At 43.5% G+C, this 11,459-nt stretch overlaps 1 protein-coding gene across 2 annotated transcripts; it reads right to left on the bottom strand.

Moving 5' to 3' along the window:
- Positions 1-477: 477 nt before the first annotated feature.
- On the bottom strand, positions 478-11,124 carry LOC135551776 (src-like-adapter). Of its 2 annotated transcripts, XM_064982997.1 has the most exons (8): positions 10,267-11,122; positions 5,956-6,053; positions 5,588-5,684; positions 3,852-3,938; positions 3,569-3,672; positions 3,110-3,244; positions 1,918-2,050; positions 478-1,688 (listed from the first exon to the last, which is right to left on the bottom strand). In XM_064982997.1, exons 2-8 carry the CDS (start codon positions 6,026-6,028, stop codon positions 1,475-1,477), a joined length of 843 nt encoding a protein of 280 aa, XP_064839069.1. In that variant the 5' UTR covers positions 6,029-6,053; positions 10,267-11,122; the 3' UTR covers positions 478-1,474. The 2 variants fall into 2 exon arrangements, with proteins under 2 accessions (XP_064839069.1, XP_064839070.1); XM_064982998.1 differs by lacking the exon at positions 3,110-3,244 and having other exon boundaries at positions 10,267-11,124.
- Positions 11,125-11,459: the final 335 nt, after the last annotated feature.

Genomic DNA, 11,459 nt, shown 5'->3' with positions numbered 1-11,459 from the left:
TGATCTATTGCATTACCATTGCATCAGACAGAGTTGATTAGTTCACATCCTAAGATAAGACACCAGCTTTCACAGTAACAATGAACTAATCAGCATCACATATGGCCGCCATGAGGCCTTGGCGAGACAATCAGCCACAACAACAACAACACACTAGACAATACACTGAGACTCAAACTGAGGTAAATCAGAACCTTTTCACTGTGCTGTTTTCTTGGATGTTTGCTTGGATTCGGGAATGCTATGTTGATTCCTATACAATTTGGTGCAGGCTTGAAGCCCTGGGTTACTTTCAAGAGGACAACTTGTTCTGGGCAGTCATCTTTGTGATGTTTTATCATCTGCATGCAGTTCTAGCTCTTTGGACGTAACTCTCCATAGCCCTTCCAGGAACTATTTGAAACAGTATGTACTCACTAGTCTCTCGTGAGTCGTGACAGAAGAGCTGGCCAGATCACACACAATATTTGGTTCTGGTTTGCCGAGATTATACAATAGCTTACTTTTATTTATATGAACATGTACTCAACAGAAATCACTTTGCAAGGGGTCAGGCTAAAGCTTCTGAAGCTGGTAACCATTGGCATTTACACACATCCACAATAACAACAATTGCTCCCCTGGCATCGATTAAGTCCGCCCCCGCACCTTTCTGATTCAGAGGGGTTGGGTTAAATGTGGAACACACGTTTTCAGTTGAATACATTCAGTTGTGCAGCTGTCTAGGTATTCCCCTTTCCTTCCATGTTTCTTTCCTCAGAATAGTACACATTCACACAAACACCCACAACACAGCATTCAACTATTTTATCGACTGTCATGATGCTAACATGTGTTGTATTTTTGCAGGACACTCGGTCAGTGCTCTGGACTCTGGACGGACTTCAACTTCAATGTTGATTTATCCCACTGAGCTTCCAATTCCTTATCAGTTCAATCCCAAAGGCTCAGATAAGGAGCAGTGTGTGTATTGGAGGAAAACATAGTATCTCGTAACAGAGGTTAACATTTAAATAGGGACTCTGGCCACCGCGCAAGATTTGGTTCTGGGTGTCGAGATCAGAAGAAAAAATGTTAGTTTATCCAGTTCCATGGTTCAAAGTGCTAATTTCTGTGTCAAAGTCTGGATCCTTGAGCCATTGCTCCTCTTAGTCTCATAGTCTTTTTTAAAACTTATTTTCTGTGGGCTTCGTTTCTGTTAATGAGATAGCAAGTCAGAAAGGCAGTGGGTTGGATTCGAACCCATGCCGAATCTGGTAGCCTAGGCCAGTTCTTCTCAAACCTGTCCTCGGGGACCCCGAGACGTTTCACAATTTTGTTATAGCCCTTACTAGATGACGTGATTCACCTAGTCAAGTACATGTTGATTAGTTGACAAGTTGAATCAAGTGTGCTAGCTCTGGAATAGATCAAATACATGGATGTCTGGGGGCCCCCAAAGAGAGGTTTGAGAACCACTGGCCTATGCAGGCCACTACGTATCATAGTCCTCCTCCAGGTCCATATGGCTGAGACTGTGGGATGTGACATAGACAGATTTATTCTTCTTGTGGTTCTTCGGCTGCTGTCTAGGGCCCTGAGCCCCGGCAAGAGAGAGGTAAGAGGCAATGCTGTTCCTGACTCCATAGCTCACCATGGTGTCCCTGTTCTGCTGCCCCTGGGGAGCCCCTGCACTGATCAGATCTTTCCTTTTGATTGAGAGAGAGAGAGCGAAAGAGAGAGAGAGAGTGAGAGGTGATTAAAACATGTTGAGCCAATCATCATCAGGATGCAGAGTCACATCTGTCAAGTGTTCCCGCAAGTCAAGGTTTACCATTGGCCAAGTCAAAAGCAGGACTACAATTTCATTGGATCATTGGAGAGATCTGAGAGCAACAATGATGATAGACTCTAAACTACTGAACTATGAGTCCGTACCTGTCTACTTTCTTCCAGTCAAAGTTATTGCGGCGCATCACTACAGGGGGTGGCTGAGTGGTGGTGTCGAGGAGGTTGGCGGTCCCACACAGACACGGGCCAGTGAGAACACAGCACAGCCCATCTGCAGAGTCTAGGAGATCAGAGATGGACTGTGTTAGACACAGACATATAGACATGCCCCATGTTAGACACAGACATATAGACATCCCCCGTGTTAGACACAGACATATAGACATCCCCCGTGTTAGACATATAGACATGCCCCGTGTTAGACACAGACATATAGACAGTCCCCCATGTTAGACACAGACATATAGACATCCCCCGTGTTAGACACAGACATATAGACATCCCCCGTGTTAGACATATAGACATCCCCCGTGTTAGACACAGACATATAGACATGCCCCGTGTTAGACATATAGACATCCCCCGTGTTAGACACAGACATATAGACATCCCCCGTGTTAGACATATAGACAGTCCTCCATGTTAGACACAGACATATAGACATCCCCCGTGTTAGACACAGACATATAGACATGCCCCGTGTTAGACACAGACATATAGACAGTCCCCCATGTTAGACACAGACATATAGACATCCCCCATGTTAGACACAGACATATAGACATCCCCCGTGTTAGACACAGACATATAGACATCCCCCATGTTAGACACAGACATATAGACATGCCCCGTGTTAGACACAGACATATAGACAGTCCCCCATGTTAGACACAGACATATAGACATCCCCCATGTTAGACACAGACATATAGACATGCCCCGTGTTAGACACAGACATATAGACATCCCCCGTGTTAGACACAGACATATAGACAGTCCCCCATGTTAGACATATAGACATCCCCTGTGTTAGACACAGACATATAGACATTTCCATATGCTATGTACTGAAAAATAAGCATGTGCTCACAAATGCTTGTGCGATGAAAATAACCACACGCGAACGCACACACACGCACACAATCACAAACGTCTGCCTTCGAAAACATTAACGTTACAGTCAATATGAAAGACCTAGCCTCAGTAAAAATATGTTCACATGGTCATCAGCAACAAAACCATCCCTTCCTTTCTTGTTCTTAATGCATCTGATAAGAAGAAATATATTTAAAAATGCTTGAGGTTATTTTCAGTGTGTCTGTCTCTGTTTTCGACTCACCACAGTAGTGGTTGACCATCTCTTCCAGGCACTGGAAGGTCAGGCGAGGAGAGATATAGTACCAGCCGTTGTTTTCCAAGCGATAGATTTTATAGTGCTTGATGGATCTGTGCTTTACAGACATGGAGTAGACACCTGCACGTACAATATACAGATGTAATATCTTATTTTGAGCTAGTTTTTTACAGCAGGAAATAATACTGCAGCAACAGGAAATGGGAATGATTACGTAGGGGTTGGTTGTGCGTTGTGCGTAAGGGAAAATCAAGTCTAAAATGTCAAAGTGGAAATTACAAACTTCAGAAGCCTTTTTAAATCTCAAACACACTACAATGTTTGAACATTCTCCTGCAACAGGGTGATCCTACATCTGTAGGCCTAAATAGATCCTCATAGATACCCATTTACTATCATCCTACTGACCTAACTTGGTAGGGCTTTAAAAAGTAATGGACTCACCTCTCTGCTGTGTGCTCTCTCTGATCATGAAGGATCCCACTCTGTTTACAGGGAGGCGAAGTAGTTCCTCCGCCTTCTGCCTCGCCACTCCCTCAAACAACCATCTTAGAACATACATTTACATACAATATGATATACAGTAGGCATATTATATTATGATGTGATAGTCTTTCTGGTTAGACCTAATTTATTCTTTAATTCTATTGACACTTACGAAACATTTTAGTCTCTATATGAATATTTGTAGACTGAATGTTAAGCAGTGGGAGACAACCATGCTTACCCATGGTAGACTTTGGCAACATAGTTATTAGGGATGTAGTGCTCCCTTCCTGATTGGCCAGACCGGACTCTCCACCAGTTACCTTCCCTAAAGGACGCACACAAATTAAAAAGGGAACTGTGACTGAAAAACATCTGAAATTGTAGTTCCCCTTATTTTATTAAAGCTGCAAGACAATAATGTTATGCATCTAATTTCCCCCAATGTGTTCATTCTCTATTGTGCATGTTATTGCTTGCACAGTTTTGTATTGTATTTTGGTTTGCACCGTGGCTTGCGGGAGTTTTTGTGTGTCGTCCTGTGTCATCTCGATATCTACAGTATGTCTATAACACAGGAGGCTGCTAAGGGGAGGACGGCTCATAATAATGTCCGGAACGGAGCAAATGGAATGGCATCAAACACCTGGAAACCATGGAAACCATGTATGTGATACCAGTCCACCTATTCTACTCCAGTTATTACCACTAGACCATTCTACCCAATTAAGGTGCCACCAAGCTCCCATGGTCTGTAACTGTGCATCTATCAATTTCTGCTCTAGGAAGTGGTTAGTACATACAGTACATCTTTAAAAGTGCTTTCCTCACCATCTTAAATAAGCATGCCCCTTTCAAAAAAAATTAGAACTAAGAACAGATATAGACCTTGATCCACTCCAGACTTGACTGCCCTTGACCAGCACAAAAAACACCCTGTGGAGTACTGCACTAGCATCGAATAGTCCCCGCGATATGCAACTTTTCATGGAAGTCAGGAACCAATACACACAGTCAGTTAGGAAAGCACAGGCTAGCTTTTTCAAACAGAAATTTGCATCCTACAGCACTAATTCCAAAGCCTCCTTCACTCATGCTGACAAACATACCCTCGTAAAACTGACTTTCCTACCGATCCTTGACTTCGTCGATGTCATTTACAAAATAGCCCCCAACACTTTACTCAGCAAATTGGATGCAGTCTATCACAGTGCCATCCAATTTGTCACCAAAGCCCCATATACTACCCACCACTGCGACCTGTATGCTCTCGTTGGCTGGTCGTCTCTACATATTCGTTGCCAAACCCATTGGCTCCAGGTCATCTATAAGTCTTTGCTAGGTATAGCTCCGCCTTATCTCAGGTCACTGGTCACCGTAGCAACACCCACCCAGCAGGTATATTTCACTGGTCATCACCAAAGCCAACACCACCTTTGGCCGCCTTTCCTTCCAGTTTTCTGCTGCCATTGACTGGAACGAATTGCAAAAATCACTGAAGTTGGAGACTTATATCTCCCTCACTAACTTAAAGCGTCAGCTGTCAGAGCAGTTTACCGATCGCTGCAGCTGAACACAGCCCATCTGTAAATAGCCCATCCAACCAACTACCTACCTCATCCCCATAATTGTTTTTGTTTTTCTGCTTTTCTGCACACCGGTACTTCTACTTGCACATCCTCATCTGCACATATATCACTCCAGTGTAAATTGCTAAATTGTAATTACTTCAACTATTGGCCTATTTATTGCCTTACCTCCTTACTTCATTTGCACACACTGTATACAGATTTTTCTATTGTGTTATTGACTGTACATTTGTTTATCCCATGTGTAACGCTGTGTTGTTGTTTTTGCTGCATTGCTTTGCTTTATCTTGGCCAGGTCGCAGTTGTAAGTGAGAACTTGTGCATGTGCAGACCACGTGTTTATACAGTAATTGCTCTCACAGAGAGACAAAGCATTGACTGTACTTACTGAGACAAGACCCTCAGCTTCTCTCCCATCCTGAAGATCGGCTCACTGATGTCTGGAAAAGGATAGTCATGGAGAACGACAAGTGTGTCATCTTCTCCTGCTCAGCAACCACCAATGTTACACAGTTAGATAGACATCAACATTAGCACAGGTGACATATAGTGATGCATTTCCTGACATGAGGGAAACAATTGTATTTTACTTCTAATTGACTTCCAAGTGAACGATATCAACATTTATACACTTTGGTAAAGGTATGTCGACTGAAATCCAAGTACTGTAGTGTAATCATCATATCTGTTGAAGCCTCATCACATTACATTTACAAACTACAGTATGATATAGCAAATAATTACTTTAAATCTTACCCTTTAGTACGCTGTCATGGCAGTTTGTATTTGTTTCGTTGCTATTTTCCCCACCCCTCATCACATTCCCCATGGTGGCACTCCAATGGGGTCAAGCTCTGAGGACACACAGACAGATGACATACAGTAGCTATTCATCAAGTCATATCGACTCGTATACTTCCTACTATTGCTGGCTAGCGAAGCGATTGTGCCTGTGTGTGTGTGTGTGTGTGTGTGTGTGTGTGTGTGTGTGTGTGTGTGTGTGTGTGTGTGTGTGTGTGTGTGTGTGTGTGTGTGTGTGTGTGTTTTGTAACTTCCTACTAACGGCCACAGTGCTATCTCGACCAGGACACACACAGTAAATGGAGAAGTTGAGGACAGACTCTCTATCAAGCACAACTTTCCACCCTACCCTTTCTTTCCTCTTTCTAACTTATGTCACAAAATGTGTTGACTAATTTGAAGGTCCACATGTGTGGCTATACTGTGTAGCTAACATGTTTTTAACTTCACCCATAACCCAATGTGTTGGTGAAATCAGATTAAATTCTTAGCTTCACGTTATGGAGTGGCTTCCGTAGTAAACTGGAGTAGCAGGGATGGACATTTAAGGGCTGCCCTATTGCTTGAGCAGTCACACAAGTTGAGCCTGCTCTAAGGTTGCCCCATTGGAAGGTTTTTCTTTTTACTGATAACATCCAAAATACTAAGAATTCTAGTAGTCTGGTCCCCCCCCCCTCCTTCTGAACTCCCCAAAAGAAATATACGCCCTATTAAATAATAGGCCCTATTAGTAAAACTATAGTAACCAATAGTCCCTGTGTTGAGAAGAGAACATAGGAAACAGAGACACCGTGGAAACAATCGGAAGATAATATACTACATTACCAAAAGTATGTGTACACCTGCCAGTTGAACATGTAATTCGAAAATCACGGGCATTAAGATTCTATAACAGCCTCCACTCTTCTGGGAAGGCTTTTCACAAGAAGTTGGAACATTGCTGCGGGGACTTGCTTCCATTCAGCCACAAGAGCATTACTGAGGTCGGGTACTGATGTTGGGCGATTAGGCCTGGCTCGCAGTCTGCGTTCCAATTCATCCTAAAGGTGTTCAATGGGGTTGAGGTCAGGGCTTTGTGCAGGCTAGTCAAGTTCTTCCACACCAATCTCGACAAACCATTTCTGTATGGACCTCGCTTTAGGCACGGGGGCATTGTCATGCTGAAACAGGAATGCTGAAACTGTTTCCACAAAGTTGGAAGCACAGAATTGTCTAGAATGTCATTGTATGGTGTAGCGTTAAGATTTCCCTTCACTGGAATTAAGGGGCCTAGCCCGAACCCTGAAAAACAGCCCCAGACCATTATTCCTCCTCCACCAAATGTACAGTTGTCACTATGGATTTGGGCAGGTAGCGTTCTCCTGGTATATGCCAAACCCAGATTTGTCCGTCAGAATGCCAGATTGTGAAATGAGATTCATCACTCCAGAGAACTCCAGAGAACTCCAGAGAACATGTTTCCACTGCTCCAGAGTCCAATGGTGGTCGAGCTTTACACCACTCCAGCCGACCTTTGGCATTGTGCATGGTGATCTTAGGCTTGTGTGCGGCTGCTCAGTTTTGGAAACCTATTTCAGGAAGCTCCCGATCAGCATTTATTGTGCTGGCGTTGCTTCCAGAGGCAGTTTGGAACTTGTGGTGAGTGTTGCAACCGAGGAAAGACAAAAAATACACGCTACGCATTCGTCTGCCCCGAAAAGTGGCATTCTATGACGATGCCACAATGAAAGTCACTGAGCTCTTTAGTAGTGTTTGGAGATTGAATGGCTGTGTGCTCAATGTTATACACCTGTCAGCAACAGGTGTGGCTGAAATAGCTGAAGGGGTGTCCACATACTTTTGTATATATAATGTATCTTGGTTAACTTGGATGATATGATAGCAAGTTATTGATGCTGTGCATCAATGCTATTTATATTCAGAGTTAAAAAGTATATTTGGCCATATGTGTCCAGCAGTTGTTGTCAGAAATAATTTCTGTCTAAATTACCACCCAATTGTCATACTTGAGTAATAGAAAATGACTACAACTTGAGCAAAAGTCTAAAAGTATTTGGTTTTAAAAATACACTACCGTTCAAAAGTTTGGGGCCACTTAGAAATGTCCTGTTTTTGAAAGAAAAGCAAAAAAAATTGTCCATTAAAATAACATCAAATTGATCAGAAATACAGTGTAGACATTGTTAAGAAGAGTTTCAGAAGAAAGTTCTTTGTTTCTGGCCATTTTGAGCCTGCGCGAGCGTTGCAAAATAAATTTAGAAATCTATATGATTCAATTATTGCACCCACGATGCTCGCGCGCGCCAATGAGCATCTGTGTTGCCAAGGGCTAAAATAGAAGTCAGTTCTATTTGTGACGCAGATCGCAGTCCTGCCTCTCACATATCCTCATTGGTTTATAGAAGCAGGTACCCATGTGCCATCTCCTCATTGGTTATACCGACGTGGGTGACTGAACGACGAACGAGGTCGGTGGCGGTAATGCACCTAATTTATGAAAGTTGCCAATCGCAATATAAAGTCCAGAGAAGTTAAAGCCTGGAAGGAGGAGAGGTGACTAGAAACGATTTGGTTGACCGTTTTATGCGTGGATTAATTGTCGGAGTAGAGGACCTTGTGCACTTCAGGTAAAATAACAACAATGTCTATATCCCAGGACAAATTAGCTAGCAGCAGCAAGCTAACTAAATAGGACAAATTAGCTAGCAAGTGCAAGCTAGCTACATTGCCATAAATGTTTAGTGCTTTTCGACCTATCCCCAAATTAATGTAATTGGTTCAGAGTTTGTTTTGATATTTTAACCTGCGTGTCGTGATCGCGTTTGGTGTGGGGGGACAAAATGAATGTATGCACGATGGTGCACACACACAGCCGGTTTGGGTTCTGTGTTAAGAAGGCCCGTTTTATTGCTTCTTTAATCAGGACAACAGTTTTCAGCTGTGCTAACATAATTGCAAAAGGGTTTTCTAATGATCAAATAGCCTTTTAAAATGCTAAACTTGGATTATCTAACATGACATGCCATTGGAACACAGGAGTGATGGTTGCTGATAATGGGCCTCTGTACACCTATGTAGATATTCCATAAAAAAATCTGCCATTTCCAGGTACAATTGTAGCAAGTTCATATCTCCGAGCTGACAAGGTAGAAATCTGTCAAACTGCCCCTGAACAGGCAGTTAACCCACTGTTCCTAGGCCGTCATTGAAAATAAGAAATTGTTTACAACATTAACAATGTCTACACTGTATTTCTGATCAATTTGATGTTATTTTAATGGACAAGTCGTCAGGCTTTCTTTCAAAAACAAGGACATGTCTAAGTGACCCCAAACTTGTGAATGGTAGTGTAAGAATCAAAAGTAATTCCTTATATTCCTTATTAAGCAAACCAGATGGGACCATTTTCTTGTTTTTTTAAATGTTCAGATAGCCAAGGGCAAGCTCCATCACTCAGACATAATTTACAAACTAAGCATTTGTTAAGTGAGTCCGCCATATCAGAGGCAATAGGGATGACCAGGGATGTTCTCTTGATATGTGTGTTAATTTGAATGTTCCCTGTCCTGCTAAGCATTCAAAATGTAACGAGTACTTTTGGGTATCAGGGAAAATGTATATACAGTGGGGCAAAAAAGTATTTAGTCAGCCACCAATTGTGCAAGTTCTCCCACTTAAGAAGATTTATATTGATAACAAGTTCAAACATGTGCCATTAATACAGGTAACGAGTGGAGGACAGAGGAGCCTCTTAAAGAAGAAGTTACAGGTCTGTGTGAGCCAGAAATCTTGCTTGTTTGTAGGTGACCAAATACTTATTTTCCACCATAATTTGCAAATAAATTCATTAGAAATTCTACAATGTGATTTTCTGGATTTTTTTTCTCATTTTGTCTGTCATAGTTGAAGTATACCTATGATGAAAATTACAGGCCTCTCTCATATTTTTAAGTGGGAGAACTTGCACAATTAGTGGCTGACTAAATACTTTCCTGCCCCACTGTATGTACAATTGTCTTCAGCAATGTAGTGGAGTAAAAGTAGTCAAAAATATAAAACCTCAAGTAAAGTACAGATACCCCAAAAGACTACTTAAGTAGTACTTTCAGGCATTTTTACTTACGTACTTTACATGACTGTAAAGTACCTTTTAAAATGTGTGTTGTTACTACTACAGCATCTATTTTAAGCACAGATATGTAGGCTTAGTACACTTTTACCATACATATACTGCAATAAATGCGTGACATAGCCTGAATAACTCACCTAGCTTCTTCTGAGTCCTGTGGAGTCGTCAGGCTTGGAGGACCAGTAGCAGGGGGCTCCTGAGTCCTGTGGAGTCGTCAGGCTTGGAGGACCAGTAGCAGGGGGCTTCTGAGTCCTGTGGAGTCGTCAGGCTTGGAGGACCAGTAGCAGGGGGCTCCTGAGTCCTGTGGAGTCGTCAGGCTTGGAGGACCAGTAGCAGGGGGATCCTGAGTCCTGTGGAGTCGTCAGGCTTGGAGGACCAGTAGCAGGGGGCTTCTGAGTCCTGTGGAGTCGTCAGGCTTGGAGGACCAGTAGCAGGGGGCTCCTGAGTCCTGTGGAGTCGTCAGGCTTGGAGGACCAGTAGCAGGGGGATCCTGAGTCCTGTGGAGTCGTCAGGCTTGGAGGACCAGTAGCAGGGGGCTCCTGGGTCCTGTGGAGTCGTCAGGCTTGGAGGACCAGTAGCAGGGGGATCCTGAGTCCTGTGGAGTCGTCAGGCTTGGAGGACCAGTAGCAGGGGGCTTCTGAGTCCTGTGGAGTCGTCACTTGGAGGACCAGTAGCAGGGGGCTCCTGGGTCCTGTGGAGTCGTCAGGCTTGGAGGACCAGTAGCAGGGGGCTCCTGGGTCCTGTGGAGTCGTCAGGCTTGGAGGACCAGTAGCAGGGGGCTCCTGAGTCCTGTGGAGTCGTCAGGCTTGGAGGACCAGTAGCAGGGGGATCCTGAGTCCTGTGGAGTCGTCAGGCTTGGAGGACCAGTAGCAGGGGATCCTTGTTGAACATGGTCTTTGACTCTGTGTGTTGGAGATAAGCCAGAGGGAGCATGTCAGCTACACTGATATACTGTTACTATTCATGGACAGAGTTTCACAGTTCACACCCTCAGCTGATGCACTGTCACAGTGAGGCAAGAGCACTTCCTCTAGCCACACACACACACACACACACACACACACACACACACACACACACACACACACACACACACACACACACACACACACACACACACACACACACACACACACACACACACACACACATACATACACGCGCACACGACACAAGTCACTGGTTGGGCTCACGCACATTGACCGTGTTCCAAAGCATAAAATATGTGATGCATTGTGGGTAAATTGTGAAACAGAGCAAAAGACCTATGAGAATGTTTGAGTTCACAGACAAGAACTAAGAGAACGTACTAAAAGTAGATTCTGGTTTT

Source organism: Oncorhynchus masou, chromosome 13 (assembly GCF_036934945.1).
Source record: "Oncorhynchus masou masou isolate Uvic2021 chromosome 13, UVic_Omas_1.1, whole genome shotgun sequence".
NCBI classification, from domain to species: Eukaryota; Metazoa; Chordata; class Actinopteri; order Salmoniformes; family Salmonidae; genus Oncorhynchus; species Oncorhynchus masou.
This window is presented reverse-complemented; position numbering and strand designations above follow the sequence as displayed.